Raw genomic sequence first — 23551 nt, 5'->3', positions numbered from 1 at the left:
ACCGCTTCCAGGCATGCCCCGAACTCAGTCCACCCTGGCTAGTTGTGGCTACTACTGCTTTCCTTTCCAGCATTACGCTGCAAGACATTTGCCGGGCAGCCACCTGGAGATCCGTGCACACATTCACCAGATACTACTGTGTCGACAGGGATTCTGTGGCAGAGTCCAGTGTTGGCCACTTGCTTCTTCAGAACCTGTTTGCGTGAGGTTAGTTAGTCTCGAGTGTTAAGGTCTATGCATGAAGCCTGCCTATGCCCGTATGTAATGTTTTAATGCTGCTTTGTAATTATTCACAGCATGTGAATCTATGAAAGATCCAATGCTGGAGAAGGAATACGTTACTTACCTGTAACTCCAGTTCTCCAGCATTGCATCTTTCAGATTCGCATTTGACCCTCCCGCCTACCTCTATGACTTGGGCGCATACTGCCACTTACATGCGCTTGAAAAAATATGAAGAGAGCTGACAGATGTGGAGCTAAGGGAGATGTTCCTGTTGGCTATGGGGAGTAGGACCCAAATGTGACTATAATGGAGCACAAAAGAGACTGAGGTTTTCAGTTTAAGTTTAAACTGATCTTTTACCAAGGACTCCCAGCCTAATGACTGCTAATATTCAGAGCAGGTGAATCTATGAAAGATACCAATGCCCGAGAACAGGAGTTAAAGTTAAGTAATTTATTCCATCCCTCGAAGAAGCACAGCCTGTTGAAGATCTGAAGGCCACTCCTGGAGTGGCTCAGTAGCCCTTTCTGCGTCGGGCTTGGTGAAGTCCTGTGTGACTACCTGATCTCAGACCATGAGTGGGCTTCACCCTTTGAAAAGGCATCAAGACTAGTTGGTCCCACTAGTCCAAAGAATCCTGCCCTTATGAGTCTTCGGAAGTGTCCCTAGACTACCCGGTGAACTGACCACCTCTCTTGTGGACTACCTGCTCATTCCATAAGGCGCCTTCTCCCCGAATTTCAGTGTCTCGCAACAATAGATCCTGCTGTGGGCAGTTTCTGTGACCATGACTGGAAGGATGACTGTCGTCACCTGTGACTTGAGGTGGTCTGCATCAGTATTTCTTGCATTTCCTCATTGCCAGAGGTTTCATCCTGCAGTTGTATCTGACCGGAAGAATCCTCAAAACCCGCAATTCTTGGGCACCACTCACCGATACCAAAGGCGGAAGGCGGAAGATCGAGCCCCAGACAATCCACAGCAACCATGCAGTGTATCTGTCGTGTACCTGCCCCCCGCACCCCCCCTGTCTATGCTATAACATTGAGGTCTCCTACATTCCAACACACTTACCTTTTGGCCTTTGAACCGGAGTAGAGTAAGCTGAAATATAAGAAAACTTGTACTTAACTTATCACCAACACAAGTGAATTACTACTTGACTGCGGAGACTCCCTGACCTGTTCCGATCATTTATAGCATTTAATCTACTTACCTGCTTGCTGAATAAGTTACTTTGAATATTTGAACTTTGGTGATTGTATATATTTATTTTTGATGTTTGTTAATCTGCTTAGAATCACATACTGTGCATAGTCCGACATCCAGTGGTCACTGCAGAGTATTGCATTTTGTTTTTCGTAGTCGAAAACGGGACATCGACAAGGCGTGTCTGTAACACGATCCCTATAGTGACGTGCAGTGTACCCACAATCCCTCACGCGTCGAGGTCCCTCAGATTGTTTTTTTCCGCCCAGATATTGGTCGCCTTTACGCGGAGCTCCTCGAGAGACATTGAAAAAACATTATTCGACCTTTGGTCGTTATTAACTTATAACCATATTATTAATTTACACCCCTCCTTCGGCGGCGTAGCTGCGAAGCTGTTCACCGCCGATCAAGATCTCCGACGGCGGTGCCTTCGACAGAGGAGGTTGTTCGGCGTTCGCCGAACACGTGGGCTGGCCTCGCCGGCCAAATACAGTAGGGAGAGTGGGGTCGTGGGACATTTATTGTTTCTCTTTGAGAATGCCTTTCCCCTCCATTTCCTTCGGGGTTGTTGTCACATGCAATCGGTTCCTCAGCTATGGAGAGGACACCCTTTAGGTTTTGCCCGTGTTGCAAGGGCAGGTTTACCTGGAAAGACGAGCATAAACGGTGTAACCGTTGCTTGCTCCTCGACCACAAAGAGGACGGCTGTGCGGCCCGTCGGCTTCTTAAGCCGAAGACTTTAAAAGACCGCAGGGTCAAAAGGTGGGCAGCCTACGCCATGTCTAGGTCTGATTCATCACCTGCCGCCGCCGCAAGTGACGAGGAATGTGATAACCTGACGTCTGTTTCGGAAGTCATAGACCTCTCTAAGGAGCGTTCACGCTCCTCGTCTGTCCCCGGCCCCGACAAGCTCGGCTCACGCCCTGCTTATGGGGATGAACACCCCGGCGACACTGATGCACACAAAAAACACTCCCATAAACACACGACCCACGGGTCTTCCTCGTCGAAGACGAAGAGAGCATTAGCGCCAACGGAGACGCAGGTCCTACCAGCGGCCTCCTCAGACCGTAAGAGTCTTAAGCCCCCCTCGCAACCGCAAATGCGACAAGCGACTGGGCTACCCCCAGATAAGGACGCTATCACTCAACAACCAGACGACGCGCACCATCAGAGAGCACCCGTTGGCGTAGAGCAAGCAACGCTTGTAACGTCGACACCGGACGTACCCTCGACAGACAGTTTAGTTTTCCAGAGCCTGGCGCGGATTATTTCCACCGATAGCCAGAGACGGACGGCGAAAGAAACGTCGGTCACCGCTCACAAGGCCCGGGAGACGCCGAAAAGGTCAGAAGGAAGGCAGGTATTGCGCCCTCCGTCGAGAGGGACTCCTAGCCTACCAGAAGGCTTTTCAGAAGGCGAGGGGAAACTTTCTTCGATGTTATGGGATAGGTCGAAGCGTTTTCAAACTGAAGGCCCTCCCTTTTCCCCCCCTGACCGCTCTGGAGTACCTCATGAAACCCTAGAGAGACTCCAGTTTTGTATGGACAAAATGGAGAGGTTTATGGAGACTCAGAACCTTCCAACACCCTAGAGATCAAGAGAGGGACCTCAGGAGGGTCCCAGGGCCAAGTACCCTAGGCTGTTTGACCCCCCCCCCAAGAGGATGTAGATTTACATGACCTCACTGGGGGGGACCCCGACTTTCAGAAGGATGACAAATTGTTAGGCAATGAAGGGGAACAAAACCTAGAGGAGGAAGGTTTTGAAGATAACCCCGATATGGGTGGTGGGGGCTTCGGAGAAGACCCAGAAGAGGGCGCTTCACAGCCCTGGCAGTCCCCATCAGCGTTTTCAGACCCTGACGCCCTAAACCTGCCTCCCGACCCCCCCCATAGGGACTCAGCTATTAGGAATACATCTCCTATAGACGATCAACCTACCTTTAATGCACTACTACGCAAGGCAGCAGCGCATTTCGAAATCGAGACTGGGGAAATTTCTCCTGACATAGACTTTGTAGAAAAGATCATCAAGGAGAAACACCCTGTCAGCCAAACAATTCCCCTTCTTGCCTCAGTAAAGAGACAAATCATTCCTTCACTATCTACACCCGCGTTGATCAGAGGGGTCAACCTGAGGATAGAAAAATGTAGTCCTTCCCCATCGGACCCGTTATACATCAGGGGCCACTCTGTACCAGACTCCTTAGTGGTGACAAATACAAGGAAAAGAGCAGGGGTCCTGTTGTCAACTAGCGAGGCACCACCAGATAAAGAGGGTAAAAAATGGTATGCCCTAGGAAAGAGGATTACAGCCTCGGCTGCCTTTTCCGCAAGAATTGCCAACAACAACTCTTTGCTGGCAAGTTACGCAGATGCACAATAGAGCAAACTACTTAAGGACATAGAGGAGGTACCGGAACCCCTACGTACTCGGCTTCTAGCCACGGTTACTGAAGGGACCTTAGTCAACCAAAGCATCATTAAAAATACTCTGGATGCTGCAGAAACGGCTGGCCATTCCCCTGTTCCAAGGAATCCTCCTCAAACGCCATGTATGGCTACGTAATTCAGGCTTTAAACCTAAAGCACAAGCATCTCTAATTAACAAACCTATAGAAGATGCCAACCTCTTAGGTAAGGCGGTGGATGAGGCACTAGAGACCGCAAAGAAGGAATTTGACACCATCAAAACCCTAGACCAAATTTCAAGGCCTCCCAACAAACGTGGTTATGGCAACAAACGCTTTTTTCGAGGCCAACGCCAGCAGCAACAACAGCAGCAGCAATACTCTGCAGGTAACTGGTCCTCTAACCAAGGCACCAGTGGACAATACAACCAAAGAGGACAACGTCGTGGCAAGGGAAGAGGTCGGGGTCCCACCCCTAGAGGTTCCCAAGCCACCAACACCAAATGACTCAAAGATTCGGGTCCCCTCCCATGCATCGCCGGTCGGGGGCCGGTTAACATCCTTTCTTCCAGCATGGGAGGGTAGAACATCAGACCGCTGGGTACGATCAACCATAGCTCGCGGTTACTGTATAGAATTCAACAACAGTTCCCCCAAGGGGACGACGCATGTCACCAGAACACCTCGCCATCCTTCTTCAAGAAGTGGACCAACTACTAGAAAAAGGAGTTTGTGCCTCTATCTCAGGTAACTGAAGGTATTTATTTTTTCACAGGGAGATTACATGACAACACTGGACATGAAAGATGCATACTTTCATATTTTAATGTTGCCAGCGCACAGGAAATAGCTCAGGTTCGTGATAGAGGGCAAACACTACCAGTTCAGAGTGCTACCCTTCGGCATAGCATCAGTGCCGAGAGTATTCACGAAGGTACTGGCAGTGGCAGCGGCCCACCTGCGCAGGTTGTACATCCCAGTATACCCTTACCTCGACGATTGGCTCATAACAGGGGATTCTTACGAAAACATGCTTCTCAAATACCCAAAAGACTGTAGACCTTTTGTTTCAACTGGGCTCCTCCATCAACGAGAAGAAGTCCAGTTTAGACCCCAGCCAGATCAAACAATTCCTAGGGGCTCTAATTCGAGCAAAGGGCGGCCTCGTCTTCCCCTCCAACGAGAGGGTCCAAAACATGCTGTTTCAGATCCCTCAATATGTGGCCGGTCGAGAGGTGACGGTACGCAAAGCAATGCGCTTACTAGGAATGAGGGCGTCATGTATTTATTTGGTACCTCACGCACACCTGCGCATGTGCCCAATGCAAGAGTGGCTCAACAGCCAGTGGTGTCAGGCCAGCGGACAATGGGATGATCTAGTGGTGGTCTTGCAGGCCTTGGTTCTCTCGCTACGGTGGTGGTCGAAGGAAAACATGGTAATGGGGAAACCATTCGCCAACCCCTCAGTGGAAGCCACTCTAACCACAGACTCATCCCTCACAGGATGGGGGGGGCTAACCTATCCCATCGGACTGCTCACGGAGTTTGGACTCGGAGCATAGCATCCAAGCACATAAACTTACTGAAGCTACTAGCTGTGTTCAAGGCACTGAAAGCCTTCCAGGCACACCTGCAGGGGAAGACGGTGATGGTCCTCGAGGACAGCACCACAGCCATGTACTACCTCAAGCAAGGGGACACTCACTCTCCAGGACTGTCCAAGCTGTCCCAGAACATCTGGAAGTGGGCTCTCAAACACATGTTCCTACTGTCGCAACATGTACCAGGGGAACTCAATCTGCTAGCAGACGAACTCAGCAGAGACTTCCCTTGCCCTCGGAGTACGAATGGTGGTTACATGAAGACATCGTCTTCGACGTCTTCACACAATGGGGATTCCCAGAAATAGATCTGTTCGCAACTCTGGAGAACTCTCAATGCCAAGATTACGCCTCCAGGTACCCCCAGAACCAATCCAAGGGGAACGGTCTATCGATACCATGGTCAGGGAAATTTGTTTACACTTCCCCCCCCCCCCCCCCGACTCCCCTTCTCAACAAGAACAAGTTACCATGATACTGGTGGCCCCTATGTGGGCCAGACGGCCATGTTTCGCTCACTTGATGGAGATGTCCCTATCTCCTCCAGTGAAACTTCCCTGCCCGTACAACATGCTGTCACAGGACAAGGGCAGGACACTGCATCCATGCCCTCAGACCATGAACTTAGCAGCCTGGCTCCTGAGATCATAGAATTTGGACATTTACAAGTCCCGCAGAGATGCATGGACATTCTCAGGGAGGCTAGAAAGCCTAACACTCGTCACTGTTATAAAGATTTGTCATCTGGTGTAGGGGAAGGAGCATCAACCCAGTTGACTGCTCTCCCACACTAATTGTTCTGTACCTGACTCACCTACTAGACTCAGGCTTGGTGTTTAACTCTATTAAAGTCAATTTAGCTGCACTTTCCGCATACACCACTTCCCAACTTAAAGTGTCATGGTGGAAAGTCCCAGTTATTAAAGCCTTCATGGAAGGAGTGAAGAGGATCCGGCCTCCCATAGCTAATGGGGTCACCCTTTGAACCCATGCACAAAGCAACACTTAAAGACCTCACTCTTAAGACTGCTTTTCTAATAGCTATCAACTCCATTAGGAGAGTAAGTGAACTACAAGCGCTCTCTGTACTAGACCCCTTTGTAACAGTTCACAAGGAAAAGGTGCACCAAAATGTATCTCTAAATTCCATGTCAACCGGCCAATAGAACTACCAACGTTCTTCAAACTTATGTGAGAAGAGCCTGCATACACTGGATGTTCGCTGAGCCGTGATGTTTTATATGGAAAGAACTAGACCATTGAGAAAGACTAATCAGTTCTTTGTCTCGGTGGCAGCAGGAAGAGAAGGAGATGCAGTTTAAAAATCCACGATTTCTAGATGGATTGTACAATTCATCACTCTCTGTTACACTCTTGCTAAGAGAGAACTACCCTTCAAGCCAAGAGCACACTCCACTCGAGGCACCGGGGCTTCCATAGCTTTCATTGCAAATGTCCCTCTTGAGTCCATTTGCGAAGCGGCAACCTGGAGTTCTGTTCACACCTTTACAAAACACTACTGTCTAGATGCCCACTCTAGATCCGATTCCCAGGTGGGTAAAGCAGTATTAAGACATCTTTTTCTGCTGTTCCTTCTCACAACCCACCTCCAAATCCGGGTACTGCTCGCTAGTCTATGCACAGCATGTGATTCTAAGCAGATAAACATCAGAAGACAATGCATTACTTACCGTAAAAGCATTTCTGATGGTTGTATCTGCTTAGATTCACATGCGCCCACCCTTCATCCCCGCTCGGATGGAAGGAACATAGACTTTCTTCTATATCTCTTTTCTGTACTTACTCACGTCTAATAGGCTCCCTCAAGGCAGGAAAATACAAACAGACGCGTGAGAGATTGTGGGTACACTGCACGTCACTATAGGGATAGTGTTACAGACACGCCTTGTCGACGTCCCCTTTTCGACTACGAAAAACAAAATGCAATACTCCGCAGTGACCACTGGATGTCAGACTATGCACAGCATGTGAATATAAGCAGATACAACCATCAGAAATGCTTTTACGGTAAGTAATGCATTGTCATCATAGAGTATTGTGCAATAATACTACATGTTTGAATTAATATTTCACTGTGTTTAGATGGCCTGTAATAAATACTGTTTTATACTTGCTGTCTAAATTGAATTATGTGCCATACTGTGTGGACCCAACTCACACTCCTGAGAATAAGCCTTGACCGCTCGCCTTTGCTACCTTGATTGGGTTTTGGCTAACCTTTCAGAGTTCCTTGTTCATTTGAAACTAGAGTGGCCTCTTAAAATCTGTCGTCCAGGCCAGATTCTAGAAATATGTGCCTTTCTTTTATATTGCTGTAAACTTGTAATACTCTGGGCCAATGACTAGATGTGGAATTGTGCATGCCATGTGATTCTAAACCTATGCGCCCTCTAGAAAGACCACCACCACCACTACTAGTAAGTAATATTCGAAGGGATTGTGTCCTCCGACGTATTCCTTATCTTTGATAATACGTTTCCAGCTTGCTGGCCTCAGAAATGTTTTCTGTAGAGGGCGCTGCGCGTCGACGTCCGCCGAGTTGATGTTCCTCGACGGCCACTGTATCGGCGCCGACGTCACCATGCCCATAAATAGCCCCGCGCGGCGTCTGTTGCTCAGTTACGTTTTTCCGCGCTTTGTGGGGCCTCGGAACATTGTTGCTCAGTTCAGTCAGATAAACCTTCTACATCTACTCAAATATACCAACTCGTTCTCGATGGCATCTTCATCGGAACCGACAACGCCGCGATGCGGCTTAAAAAAATGTCGAGACTGCGGTAAAAAAATGTCGATAACGGATCCACACAGGATCTGCTTGTGGTGCTTGGGAGCCGAGCACCATTGTTCGGAGTCTGAGGACTGCATGTCCATGACGGCGAAAGCCTTGAAGGAGCGCAAGGGGAAGCTCGAGAGAGGTAAGTCAGTCAAAACCTCCTCGAGAGTTTCTTCGGCTGAGTCGAGGCATTAGTCTCCTCGCCGTTGAAAACATTCCCATTCTAGATCTCGAAGTAGCTCCCACCATTCGTCGAGATCAAGACACTCAAAGAAGAGACATCGAAGATCCCCTTCCTCGTCTTCTGTTTCCCCAGTAAGGGTCTCCTGCCCCACAAAACACAGCTCTCAGGCTGAGTGGGAGGAATTCAGGAAGAAAATGTTAAGCGTCTTCGAGAAAGCCGCCTCGAACCCCTCGAAGACAGCTGAGGGTGATACCCCAGGTGAACAACCCAAAAAATCAAAACACTGCGAGTCGCAGCACCCGGCGAAACATTCCACCCGAGAGCGCCACGGGCCATCGGGTAAGAAGGCACCGTCATCGACGCCGTTGTCGAAGGGTTCTTCGACACGTCGATCGACTCGATGCCGATGAAAGAGAAGACCACGGCTACTCCACAGCCATCGGTGATTCCAAGAGCCTCCGGCACGACGCCGAGACCGTCGTCGACATCCTCGAGTAGGATCCCGATCCTCTCGGGTTCTTCGAGGCCTCTTCCAGTTTTCTCGGTGCCTTCGAAGCCTGTCACATCGGCGTCGACAACATCGACGTTTTCTCGCCCAATAATGACGAGTTTGGCTCCTTCTGCCTTAGAAATGGGTTTTATACCATTTCAGAGGTCGGAGTACCCTGGATTATCTTCAATTCATGAAGAAAGGGAAGATTCTGACCAGGGAACCTCAGGTTGCAGAGGACCACACTACCTGTTTCAGAGGATTTCACCTCTGAGGAAAGAAGGTTGAAAGACCTACAGGAGTCATTACATGAGGCAAGTGGGCTGGACACTTCCCCAGAAGTAGATTTTGTTAAGCCAGACCCAGGGCAACATGCCGAAACACCCTATAGAACTCTGATGGCAAGGATTATTGAATTTATGGGTTGGTCTGCACCTTCGCCTGTTTTTCAACAGGATGACCTGACAGACATATTAGACAAAGGTCCACAGGAGGATCCTGTGGTCCCCTTCCATGCAGCCTTACAAAGAAAGATTGCATCTAATTGGGAAACTAATTGGCATACCCGAAGGAGAGGAAAAGGAAGCCTTCCTTAACATTATTAAAGATGGCAAAGATGCCATGTGCGAGTCACTTCAAACTGGCATTGATTCCGCTAACAGTATCAGCAGGGCCATGGCGGCAAGTACAACAATCCGCAGGCATGCGTGGTTGCGAAAGTCTGGCTTTGCTCCAGATGTACAGGCCAGACTTTTGAATATGCCCTTTGACGGCTCTTCACTATTTGGAAAAAGGCTGATGACAGTCTGGAAAAGTTGCAAACATCTAAAGCAGCAGCAAAATCTTTAGGAGCTGCTATCCGCCAAACTCCTTTTCGCCCCTCAGGAACCTCTGGGAGAGGAAAGTCCTTTCGCTGCTATTCCGCATTCTTGAAAGGCAGAGGACAGCCGGCTCAAAGAAGCCAAAGGAGATCCACCCGAGGTGGACGGGTCAAAAGTACTAAGGCCGCAGCAGCAGGTGCCTCTTTACCCTCGGCATCTGCATCAGCCGCCCCCAAACCAATCTGAGGTCTTTCCACACACAACACCTGTAGGGGGCAGGTTAACTCACCATCTGACGGAATGGCAGGCTATTACGTCAGATGCTTGGGCATTGGAGACAGTTGCCCAGGGTTACTGCCTACCCTTTCTACACATCCCTCAGAGTCATCCACCGGGGCACAGCTCTCTATAAGTTCCAGATCCGCTCCTCTTGCAGGAAATTATAGACCTGCTAGAGAAAGGTGCCATAGAACCGGTACCTGTAGCGGACAGGAACAAGGGTTGGTCCTCCCCCTACTTTCTCATACCAAAGAAGGACGGAGGACTGAGACCCATCCTGGACTTACGAGAATTGAACAAGTTCCTCAGGAAGGACAAGTTCAAGATGGTAACTCTCTCTCAGATCCTTCAGGCCCTCCAGCTCCAGGACTGGCTGGTATCTCTGGACCTTCAGGATGCTTATTTCCATGTGCCAATCCATCTCAAACACAGGAAATACCTGAGGTTCGCAATTGGCGACTCTCATTATCAATTTCGAGTTCTGCCATTTGGGCTGACCTCCGTCCCGAGGGTCTTCACCAAGCTAATGTCGGTGGTGGCTGCGAGTCTAAGGAGGGAAGGGATCCACGTCTACCCCTACCTGGACGATTGGCTGATCACAGCTGTATCTTCGGAACAAGCTCAGATCCAGCTAGATTATGTCTGCCACTTCCTTCACAAACTGGGCTTCTCCCTCAATTTAAAGCAGTCACAGATGATACCGTCACAGAGACTCCAGTTCATTGGAGCGGTCCTAGACACTTCCCTGGGAAAAGCCTCGCCACCAAAGGTGAGGGCTCAAGATATTCTGCAGATGGTCAACAAGTTTCAAAATGCCCAACGTCTCCCAGCCTTCGATTTTTTGAGGTTGCTAGGCCTCATGGCATCCTGCATCTTCCTTGTGCCAGAGGCTCGCCTGAGAATGAGATCTCTTCAGTGGGCACTGAGAACTCAGTGGTCGCAATTCTCAGGGAGAATGACAGATCTCCGGATTCCGGACAAGGTAGCCCGCGACCTTCAATGGTGGGCCTATCCAGAGAACCTCTTGAAAGGAGAACAGTTTTGGCAACCATGGCCGGAGATAACAGTAGTCACAGACGCCTCACTCACGGGGTGGGGAGCCCATGCCAACGACTTGACCATCAGCGGTCGTTGGTCTCCATCGGAGTCCAGACTACACATCAACCTATTGGAGCTGAGAGCGATCAGACTAGCGCTGAAAGCTTTCCTGCCATCATTACAGGGGGGAAATGTCCTGATAATGGTGGCCATGCACAACCTCAACAAAAGAGGAGGTGTAAGGTCACTGCCACTGTGCAGAGAGGCAATGCAGCTCTGGTTTTGGGCAATTCAGGAAGGAATCTCTCTATCGGCAGTCCACCTAGCCGGAGAGAAGAACTTGACTGCGGACGCTCTGAGCAGGCAGAGCAGTCTCCCACGAGTGGGAGCTAGCTCAGGAAGTTCTTCAAGAGATCTGCGCCCTTTGGTGAACCCCTCAGGTGGATCTGTTCGCCACAAGCACCAACAGGAAGTGCGATCTGTTCTGTTCAAGGGAATTTCCCCCGAGAGGAGCTCTAGGAGACGCGTTCGTAGTGGACTGGGAGTTTCCACTTCTTTACGCGTTTCCACCAGTCCCTGTTATTCCTCAAATGATCAGGAGGTTGAGAAGATTCTGGAAAACCATGATCCTAATTGCCCCGGACTGGGCCAGGAGAACGTGGTACCCGGACCTTCTAGATATGTCCATCTGCCCTCCAAACTGTCTTCCACTCAGAGAATCTTCTCTCGCAGAAGGGAGGTCAGGTTCTCCATCCAGACATCAGAACCCTCAACTTTCACGCTTGGCTTCTGAAAGGGTGAGGTACAAGGATTGGGATCTCCCTGATGACATCATGGAGGTGTTGCTTTCGGCCAGAAGGCCAGTAACAAAGTCTTTATACTGCTGCCGTTGGAACAAATTTTGCCGCTGGTGTAGAGAAGGGAATATCAACCCTTTTTCATGTGGTACACCAACGGTGTTATCATTTCTACTCTACTTGGCAAACTCAGGCCTTCAAGTTGGCACTGTAAAAGGCTATCTCTCAGCGCTTTCAATCTTCAAGCGCACTGCAGAGGAACCATCGTATTTCAAACTACCTCTAGTGATACAATTTCTCAAGGAATTAACTAATGTTTATCCTCCAAAACCATTCCAAGTTCCCTTATGGGACTTAAATTTAGTCTTCAACTTCCTAATGGGCACTCCATTCGCACCACTTCACTCTTGTTTGCTGAGATTTCTCACGCTTAAAACTGTCCTATTGGTAGCACTAACATCTGCTAGGAGGGTGAGCGAGCTACAAGCTCTCTCCTGTAAACCCCCACATACAATTTTCCACAAGGACAAAGTTGTCCTACAGGTGAAGCCTAATTTCCTCCCAAAGGTGGTTTCTGAATTTCATATTACTCAGAAAAATACCTTACCTTCGTTCTACCCTCTTCCCCATCCGGGGAAAGATGAAGAAAGGCTACATAGGCTGGACCCAAGGCGAGCTCTAAGCTTTTACATCAGCAGAATGGCTAGGATCAGGCAAGCAGACCAACTGTTTGTACGATACTCGGGTCACAAGTTGGGATTACCCATAACTAAACAAACCATTTCCAGGTGGATTATTTTGGCCATTCTGGAATGTTACAAACTGGCAGGGAAAGAGCCACCCCAAAATCTTAGGGCTCATTCAACCAGGGGTATCGCATACTCTTCGGCCCTCCAAAGAGGGGTACTGGTCAGAGACATATGTGCGGCTGCCACATGGTCGTCCGCACATACATTCACAAAACTTTACAACCTGGATTCCTCCACTAGTCAAGAGAACAGATTTGGCAAAGCCGTATTACATTCGGTCCATCCCTAAAGGGATACATGACATTCTTACTCCCACCTCCAATTACATGCCACTGCTATGGGAGTCTATCAAAGATAAGGAATACGTCGGAGGACACAATCCCTTCAAAGAACAAGTTACTTCTTACCTTGTAACGTTCTTTCGATGGGATGTTCCTCCGACGTATTCCTTATCGCCCCTCCCATCCATCCCTGCAGTAATACTTTGCTTTTGGTTGCAGTTTACGCTCCTTCAAGGTCAATAACCAATTCAGGCTTGACTTTTCTTATGCTACAAAACGGAACTAAGCAATGGACGCCGCGCGTGGCTATTTATGGGCATGGTGACGTCTGCGCCGATACAATGGCCGTCGAGGGACATTGAATCGGCGGACGTCGACGTGCAGCGCCCTCTACAGAAAAAAATTCCGAGGCCAGCAAGCTGGAAACCTATTATCAAAGATAAGGAATACGTCAGAGGAACATCCCATCGAATGAACGTTACAAGGTAAGAAGTAACTTGTTCTTTGTTGTATGTGCTAGTGATCAGATTTGTCAAGGCCTTGATCAGGAGTGTGCCCACCCATACAGAAAGTCTGATAGTCTATTCTGCTTCAACCATGAAGGCCTGTGACAGACACATCATTTGAAGACCTTGGACAGAGAGAGGAAATTGTTCTGTGACAGTAAAGGTCACACTAGAGGTGGGTCTGCTATATCAGCAAGCAAGCAATGTGGATGACAAGATTGGTCTGGTGTGCCTCATCTACCATTTGTATACCTTTGACATATTTGGCGTGCTGCTAAGTCGATACACTGGAGTAGCTGCACATTGTTATTATACACTGTCATAGTATCTCATTGCTGCCAACTCGTAACTCATGTATTTACTGAACACTTTTATTTTTTGTAGCAACTCTCTCTCCTACCACTTATGGAACCAATACTTGCAGTGAATTTTGCAAATTTTCTTCCTTACGGCAGTAACCAGCTTAATGGTGGAAGTCATCTTCTAGGGACGTTTGGGAATGCTACAATGGATGGGGTTTCGGATTATTATTCTCAGCTCATATACAAGGTATGGTAACTGCTGTTGCGTTGCCCTTTCTCTACTATAAACCGCCCTTTTTTACTCAAACAGTTCAGAATTTTTATGAGACTGTTAAGGTGTTTTACGTAAAGCGCATTGTCAAGCTTGCCACTGACGTGGGGTTGACCACAAGCAGCAGTTGTGTTTGTTGTTTACAAATTCAATTATTTAATCACTGCCATTATAATAAAGACATGTAATAATTCTCATTGCACAGAAGTCACAGAGTTGAGTTTATTCCAAAGCAGATTGGTTGAGATTTCTCTGTTACAGTATTTTAGACAACATTGAATGCGTTATACATCTCAAAGCACATCATTATTGCGGAGGCTGATCCTAGCCAAGCATAAGATTGCAATGGGCAGGAAGCCCCCAGGCGGCCCACAATTCTTTGAATGGCTAAGAGATGTTAAGAAATGGGTTAGGATGAGATGAGACGGATACAATCCCACCCCTGAAAACTAGTGAGGAGGATGTTTCCAATTTATGAGTTGTGGCACGAAATGTGTGACTTAGGGCAAACCCGCTCTGACCCCCATGAACCAGGGGGCAAGGTCTTTTGGTATTTCCCCAAAGTTAGGTGGACGAGAACTATGTGGATGTGATAGCTGTGCTTGCATAACATGGCCTGGACAGTTGGAGCAAGCGGGGTAGTAAGGTATGGGGGCCAGACCTAGATAGATGCAGCACCAGGACAAGTAAGGGATGCAATAAACGTACCCTAATCCTGTGCCACTGATTACATGCAGCACACTTGTTACCAAAGACCCTAAGGTTGTTAGTCGGATACACAATGTATGTAATGAAGTAAGATGATATGCAATTGACCCAATCAAGGCCTTTACTGTATGACTACATAAAATAATAAACATTTTTTTTTAAGAGCATCAATATCATTGAGCTACTTGTCTTAGGAGCAGAGCCTATTGTTAGGGAATATTTCTCTTTAAGGCACTTTCCCTTCATATTCAAAATTGTTGCTTATGTTTTTACCCCTGTTCTGCCTTTTTACTGAGAAGTAAAGCCTTGATCTTCACTTGCCTGCCCTTTTGCTAATTTGTTATGGGGAAACAGACTTGTCCTTCTGACTTTCGGTACTGGGAAACTGTTTCCCTTTTGTCTTTCTACTTTTTACCACCTTTGGTAGCGTTTTAACATTGTACACAGCAACTTGCAATGCAGTACAATGGGGATACTTTTGTGTGACCCTAGACTCTTAAGGAATTTTTGGTTACTGTTTAATTTGCCTTAAGACAGGCTGGTGGCAGCAAATACCTTTTAACCATGTTTGCTATATTTTTAGTAGGCACGTTTGCGTTTAACGTGTTTGACTGCTAACAGTGGCTAGTGTCCCAACATAGCCGTGCCACGATATTTTTCGCTTGTTCTTTGGCCATTTTGTTGTTTGGCCTTCTTATTGCCTTCTCAGGTCAGGAAATCCCTAATATGGTCATTCATTTGCCAAGGAAAGCTGCTGTTTTCAATGGCTGGTGAATGTCATTTGTGTGTGGACCCAGAAAGTGGGTTGGGTCTGTCTGGTGCATGGAATGCCTCAGAAAAGCTAAAAAAGTGGTTGAGAAGCAAAAAGCTGCTGAGCCCCAAAAAGCTATTGAGCTCACTGGTCTAGTATCGGTGTACATCTTTCCTGCTAAGTAAAAAGATTGTTTGTATTATTAGCAACGCTGACAAACCTTTCACCCACTTTAAAACGCAATGCAGGAAATGTGGTGTTGTAGTTTATTAAACGCAGTTTTCTTAAATAACTGTTATTCAGTTTTGTTTGCAATAAGCAGCCATAATGTTCTAATAACAAGGTCACTTGGCACCCGTCCCAGACTCTCAAATGAAGACACATTTTTCTGTTCGATGTACAATTATGCTTTTGTTTGGCCTCCCTGAATGTAATGTAATCAGTAATTCAAAGGGCATTTCTAAGGCATTACTTGCATTTAAGAAATATGCCTTTGTACTGTCATCAATGGCTTACGACTATAGCTCAAATATCCTGCCTTTACACATGGCCATAACTGAGGTTACACATCAATAGGAGTAGAGGGAGAGCAGTAAGAGTGGGAGAACAGGACAGTGTTGGGTGTAGAGAGAGTAAAATTATGACAGAAGAAAAGCAAGAGGGAAGGAAACCAAGTAAGAGGAAGTAGGGAAGAGAACAGCACAGGCAGGCTTGAAGGTAGTTGAAGGTTAAGATTGACAGTAAGATTAGTAGTAAGAATAGATGGAAGGGTGGAGGTTAAAAGGCAGAGTGAGAGATTGGAGTGATAGCAGCGTGGTAGGAGGATAACACCTTGGGAACCCAGTGTAGTGAAGGGTCAGTTAAGGATGTGTGTAGAAGAAAAAAGTGACACCGGGACAAAGAAGGTACCATCCCTAACTCCTTATATTACTAAGCAAGATAGGCTAGGTAAAGTATAGGAAATTCAGTTAGTCAGCCGTCGCCTTAGGGGAAGATATAGGAAAGATTTTTGTTTTTGCAACTTTCCCTCCATAGTTTGTATGGACCCTCAATCTCATTGCTCTGTGAACCTGTTCTGACTTTTTGAAGGAAAGTAAAGCCTTCAGCTTCAATGCCTCCTGCCCTTTTTACTCCTTTTTTTATGGGGAAACTGGTCAGTCCTGCAGACTATCAGTACTGGGAAACTGTTTCATTTCTACATTTTGTGACTTTTTATCATTGCACACAGCATCTTACAATGATGTGCAATGGGGATACTACTGTATCACCCTAGCTTTTTACATTTAAGATTGTTGGTTAATTTTGTATGTGGCTTAAGACAAGCCGGTGGCAGCAGATTCATTTTTACAATTTTAGCATTTTTTTAGTGTGCTCATTCGAATTTCCGGCGTATGGCTACTAAATGTGTGTAGTGCCCTAAAACGTCTGTGCCGCAATATTTTCGCTTGTTCGTTGGTCCTATTGCAGTTTGTCCTTCTTCCTGCCTTGCCTGGTCAGGAAATCCCTTAGAAGGTCATGCAATTACCCCTGAAACTGTGTGTGTGTGTAGTGTGTAGTGTCTAGGTTTGAGGTATGAGTTAAAACCAGTAGTTGTCCCTGATTGGACAACTTCCTGCTGTTTGAATGGTGCAGATCCTTACCATTGGAGGGCTTGGACTTGCTTCCAGCCTAGATTTTGAATAAGAAGACGACTCCTGCAGCCATTTCTTCGGATTGCTGTTGGAGCCAAGAATCCTCGTAGAACAACCACCGGCTAAAGATACGAATAAGACTCACAAAGAGGCCTGGCTTCCCTTCCTGCATCTGGCCGGTGAAGCCCTGTTGGACCACCTGATCTCTGAAGACACTGAGCAGTTCTTCAGCCATTGGACTGGTGGGGCCAACTAGTCTAGTATCAATGCCTTCTCTAGGATCCATACCCTTTAGAAGTGTACCCTGGACCACCTGGTGGACTGACTAGCTATCTCATGGGCTACCTTGACAGAACCGTCGCTGCTCCGTTGTTGCACCCACAACTTTGGTATTCGCCAGCTTGTGGTACAAGTCTCCTTGCCTCTGAATTTCCCTGCCCCAGCATCAAGGGATCCTGTCCTAGAGGGGCTTCTGTAACATCGACTGGAAGGATGCCTGTCGTCTCCTGCGTGCAGAAATCGTTGCTGGTACTCGCCTTCCCCTGTTCTGTGAAGTGTCTTGAAGGGGCCCACGTCAGTGTTTTTCTGCATCTCTTCATTGCCAGGGGTTGCATCTTACATTTGGACCTGACCAGAAGAATCCTTCCACCGGAGCTCCTGGCACCTCTCACTGGAACGAACGGCGAGAAATCCAACCTCCAGTGACCCCCCAGCAGACCCACAAAGTAATCTGGGTAATCAGAGCCAGGTGTGTAAGTAAGCACAGTGCATCTTTTCTGCCCGCACCCAACTGTCCTCCGTAGGATACTATTGGGAACCAGGCCCCTTTGTCTCCTAACCTTCCATTCCACTGCCTTTTGGTCATCGAACATAGGTAGCACATTCTGTAATATGTAAGACTATTTACTTACCTTAATAAATATGTTGAGAAGTGGTTTTTTTCCCCTCACCAACACAACACAAGTAAATTCTGACTTGCCTGCAGAGACTCATTCTGGTGAGAAGCAACGTGGCATCTGTGTCTTTTGGGCACATGGCCCTGTTCTTCTTAGGGATTGGACTGCTTAAGTTAGCGAATTTACTTGTGAACTAGTTCCATCATTTACTGCATTAATGTACATACCTATGTATAAGTCATTTGAATGTATTTTTGAACCTATGGTGAATGTATATATGTTTGAGTATTGTGCGATATTATCACCTGTTGGTTTCATTTTTCAATGTGTGTAGAAGGCCTAGAATAAATAACTGTATTTTTATACTTACTGTCTAAATTGAATTCTCCAGTATGGGGTCTGGCATGGATTCACATGCTCATCAATATTCCCGGCCGTCAGGCTGGGAATCTTCAGTAAAAAGAAAAAACTGTTTAAAACTGTATTTCTCCTGTAAACCAATCAATGACCCCTGGTTCATACTGCCCCAACCAATGAAAGTCATCTGCTTACGCTCCGCCCCTGGTGACCATCTTCCGATTTTTACTGCACGCTTCAGTGGTGGGAGTCCTTAGTGCTCTCCAAATTTTGTCCTATATATTTAAAGTTTTTGGATAAAACTGTAAACATTTTTGACCGATTATTTATTTTAATTTATCTTTCGACTGGAGTTTGACTACCAGCAGCGGGGACCAGCTGTCTGTGAAGATCAAGCTTCATTGAGGATCTTCATTTAAATTCCCAGGCTTTTGGCCTGCTTTGTACCTTTTCAGCCATGACCGAGGAGAAGAGATGCCTCTTCAGACTCTGCGTGACATGTGAACTAAAACGTTTACGTGGAGTATCGACAATACTATTGTCTTTACTGCCTGCACCCAGACCATGATGAGGGATGCAAGATCTGCCAAGAATTTTCGACGAAGACCAAGAAGGACCGCTCCAGCAGACTGGCAGCATGATTAAATCGGGTAAGGCCTCTGACTCGGCCTCTGGGCATGATCAGGCTTCCCCCAGGGCCAGCCGGTCCCACGATTGAACTCCCTCGGACAAGAGATCGAGGTACTGCGGGGGTCCAAAATAAGGCAAGGCTGCAGGCCTCGGATCCCACTGGGTTCACTGATGTTGCGGACCCCTGCTCAGAAGGGTTGAGGTCACCATCACTGACCAGATCCACAGTGAGCCTACCAACAGGAGTCACGCACTCAAAGAGAAAATCCTTGACCCCTTTGAAACTCAGCGTAACATCAGCGGATATGGCAATAAAGGAGAAATCCGAGGGGGACCCTTCTCTACCTCCAGCAACGTCTCAATCAGCCAAGACAACACCATCAACAAGTGCGTCATCAATGGCCATCTCGACGACTATGACTGCTGTTGCAACGTAGTCTGGGATATTTGAATATGCTTTTCTTCAGCCATGCGGTCTATCATGGATTCACATGCTCATGAATATTCCCCGTCAGGCTGGGAATCCTCTGTAAAAAGAAAAACGTTCTTTGCTTTAGCTTGAAAACTGCATTTCTCCTCTGAATCAATCACTGTCCTTTGGGTCCTACTGCCCCCATCCAATGATAGTCCTCTCCCTAAGCTCAACCCTTTGTTGCCATCTTCAGATTTTTACTGCACGTTTCAGTGTTGGGAGTCCTCTTTTTGCTCTTGGAGCAATTTTTTCATAATAGTTTTTCAAAAAATTTTAGAAACGTTTTTTGACCAACTGTTTATCTCCTTGTTTGACCAGGGGTCGATTACCAGCAGCGGGGACCCACTGTCGGCGAAGATCAAATTACATCGCAAATCTTGCATCGAGTTTCGAGAAGGCCCGGACTGGGCATACTTTGTGCCGTTCCACCATGGCTGAGGAGAAGAGATGCCTCTTCAATCTGTGTGCGAAATATGGATTGCGGAATACGTATGTCAACGATCGACCCCATAAATGTCTTTGTGGCCTACATCCGGACCAGGATGAGAAGGGATGCAAGCTCTTCCATATGTTTTAGAAGAAGACAAAGTATCGTTACAGCAGGCTGATGGCGTAGCTCAAATCGGGCAAGGCCTCTGATTCTGCTTCCGGGCATGGTCATGCTCACGCTTTTCCCAGGACTGGCCGGTCCCACGAGCGAACCCTTTCAGAATAGAGGTTAAGGTCCTTTGAGGAAGCCCAGCCTTCTGGGGTCCAATCGAAGGCCAGGCTACACAATGTTGAGCTTGTGAAGAACAAGGTCGGCGTCACTGACTACTTCTACAGCGAGCCTACCAGTGAGGGGCGGCTCCCTCTAAGAGAAAGTCCTTGACTCCTTCAAAGCTCTGCTTACCATCGGGAGACAAGACGACGGACAGATCTCAAGGTGACCCTTCGCTGCCCCCCTCAGCGACACCGTTGTCTTCAGCAGCTCAGCCCACCAGAAAAACGTCATCATTGACGACCACGTTAACATAGGCTGCTGCCGCCACCCCATCGACTACTTTGTTGACTACCACTACTAATTAATTGAAGGGTGGGCTGGCCACAAAGATGGTGTCCACGGTCACTGCGACAGCCGCTCAAGTGTCCCTACCCCCACGGCGTGAAGCAGCTGCTGTGGTGCTGGCTGAGTCCTATGGAATGGAAAGAATCTCCACTAGCCGCTCTGCCCCAGAAGTCCCCAGAGAGGGTAAAGCTTCTACTGACCCGCAAACTGCCCCGTAGAAACCAGTGCAGATTTATACGAGTTCCGACGAGGGCAACGATAATCTACCCAAAGACTATTATTCGGACCACGAAGAGGGTTATGGGCCCATGTCTGTAGGTGGGTTCCCACGAGGTGAGCCCGGTTCCTCACCTCAAGGTGGTGCATCAGTCCAGAACCTCCACCTCCCATTCCTTTCATGCTTCAACCAAGGGACATGTCTTTGGACGTTCTGACAACACTGCATACGCTTGTCTTGAAAATCCAACAAAGACTACTGCCCACACCGGGCCTCCCCCGTCTATTAGTCCCGAAAAACCTCCCCGCCCCCCTCAGTCTCCTTCCGGGAGTCGACCCTGGTGCAAGTAAAAGGACCTAGCTGGTCCAAGGCGTCAACCGACATCTTTACCTCGGTATTTGAGTCCGGCTGGGGATCCGGCAGCACACACAGGCAGGAATACAGTGACCGACACCGACGAGGCCGATGACTTCGTACCAGTGTGACGGAGAACTGTTGGGTGTGCATGAGCTCCACAGGGCGCCTCTGCCGTAGGAGCTTGGCTCTTTTCAGGCTATGTCGTCCAGGGCCTCAGAACTTTTTCATCTGGTGCCTGAAGACACTAAAAAGGAATGATTCCTTTGCCAGCTGCGTGAGTCCAGACAGAAAACCATCATGTCTGTTCCCTTGCTAGACGATATCTGGGAAGAGGGCTTGGCCCTAATGAAGACTCGAGCACCGATCCACCCTAGCGGGATAGACTAGAGAAGAAATACAGAGGCTCGGACTCGGCCCCCTAAGTGCATGCGGTCCTAGCCTTCACCCGACTCTGTAGTCTTAGCTGCAGCCAGGAAACGATTGGCGAACCCTTCCTCCGCGTCAATGGTGCCCCTAGACCAGGAGGGGAAGAAGCTGGATGCGATGGGAAAAGATCTTCTCTGGCATGGGATCTGGCACGGATTCACATGCTCATGAATATTCCCCGTCGCCAGGCTGGGAATCCTCTGTAAAAGAAAAGTTTTGTTTTAAAACAGTATTTCGCCACTAAACCAATCACTGTCCTAGGGGTCATACTGCGCCCAACCAATGACAGTCCTCTCCCTAAGCTCCACCCATCGTGGCCATCTTCAGATTTTTTCTACATGCTTCAGTGTTGGGAGTCCTCTTAGTGCTCTCTGAGCTTTTTTCATAATAGTTTAAGTTTTTTGGTAACATTTACACGTTTTGACTGATTTTTCATTTTATCGTTCGACGGGAGGTCGAACTCCGGCAGAGGGGATCCACTGTTGGAACAGATCATAATTCATCGAGGATCTTTCATCAGGTCAGAGAAGACCCAGGCTTGGGCCTACCCATGACCGAAGAGAAGAGATGCCTCTTCAAACTTTTCGCAAAATGTGGACTAAGGTATGTTTTCATGGAGGATCGACACCAAAAAAATGTCTAGACTGCCTGCATCCGGACCATGATGAGAAAGGATGCAAGGTCTGCCGTGGTTTTTAGAAGAAAAGTACTGCTACAGGAGGCTTGCAATGTGGTTAAAATCTGTTACGGCCTTCGATGCGGCCTCTGTACAGGAGCATGCTTCTTCCAGGATCGGCCGGTCCAACGATCTTACTCGCTCAGATAAGAGGTTGACGTCCTTTGAGAGCTTCCCGCCCACGGTAGTCCAAAAGAAGGCAAGGCCACATGCCACAGATCCCACTGGGTTCGCCACTGCTGAAGGTCCCGGCTTGGGGAGGACAAGGTCACCATCAACTACCACAACCTCAGTGTACTTGCTGGTGAGAGTCACACACTCGAAGAGAAAGTCCTTGACACCTTCAAAGCTTTGCCTGCCAGCGGACGAGGTGACGAAGGTGAGCCCTTCTCTGCCTCCATCAGCGTTGCAACCAGCCAAGACAACACCTTCCTCAACTGCGTCATCAGCGACGACTGCTGTTACCACCCCGTCAACGACCACTACTTCTTTGAAAGGAGGGCAAACCACAAAGGTGGTGCCCACAGGGACAGCAACGGCTATTCTGCGGGTGTCCTTACCTACACAGCGTGAGGTAACTTCCACGTTTTCTTCGAATACTCTGGGAAAGGGGACATCAGCCTCTTCCTCCCAGAATTCTCAGGAGAGTGGAGGGAGTAGGCCTCTGACGAGCCCTAGGAATGGTACAGATCAGGGAGCTGAACCAAGTGTGCCAGGGCACATTTACACCAGCTCCAATGAGGGTGACGACCTGCTCGAGGGCTACTATTCAGACCACGAAGGTGGCCAGGGAAACTTGTTGGAAGGTGGGTCGCGCTGGTGTGAACCATGTCGCCTACCTCTCCAGAAGAGGCGCACTAGTCCAGAGCCGCCTCCTCTCATTACTTCTGCTCCTCAACCCAGAGACATTTCATTGGACATGCCGACCGCGCTCCTCACGTTGGTATCAGAAATTCAGCAAAGGCTGCCGCCCACACCATGCCCTGCTCTGTCTGGAAATCCTCCAAGGGTGCTTTCTGGAAGGCCTTCAAGGTGCAAGTATGAATCCAAGGACCCTGCGGGTCTGAGGCGCCAACCAACACCACCACCGCCACCTCCTCCACCTTGGGTGTTGACCCAGACAGGGGTCCCTGCCGCCCAAATGGATATGGCCACGGATATGGCGGCTATGGCGACTGAGCCGATGACTTTGTACCAGCACCCAGAGAGCCAGCAGGTACGGATGACCCACACAGGGCTTCTACACCGGATGAGGTTGGCTCCTTGCATTCAATGATGTCCAGGGCCTCTGAACTTTTTCAGCTTGTGCCTGAGGAGACTAAAAAGGAAGGTTCCTTTATCAACGTCACCCCCTATCAACAGCCCTCCCGCTCCACGGCGCATGAAGCATATAGAGGCCACTTGCAGACAAATGGCAGC

At 48.3% G+C, this 23551-nt stretch overlaps 1 protein-coding gene across 7 annotated transcripts in view; it reads left to right on the top strand.

The window, feature by feature from the left end:
• KMT2C (lysine methyltransferase 2C) overlaps positions 1-23551 on the top strand; it is a 2745351-nt gene that overhangs the window by 1976795 nt on the left and 745005 nt on the right. For all 7 annotated transcript variants that reach the window (XM_069647923.1, XM_069647922.1, XM_069647921.1 and 4 more), the window contains one exon: positions 13775-13939. In XM_069647923.1, the coding sequence (XP_069504024.1) occupies positions 13775-13939 (165 nt within the window). The remainder of the gene's footprint in view (positions 1-13774; positions 13940-23551) is intronic.

The sequence above is a fragment of the Ambystoma mexicanum genome, chromosome 2q (assembly GCF_040938575.1).
Source record: "Ambystoma mexicanum isolate Mex_15411 chromosome 2q, UKY_AmexF1_1, whole genome shotgun sequence".
Taxonomy (NCBI): Eukaryota; Metazoa; Chordata; class Amphibia; order Caudata; family Ambystomatidae; genus Ambystoma; species Ambystoma mexicanum.
This window is presented reverse-complemented; position numbering and strand designations above follow the sequence as displayed.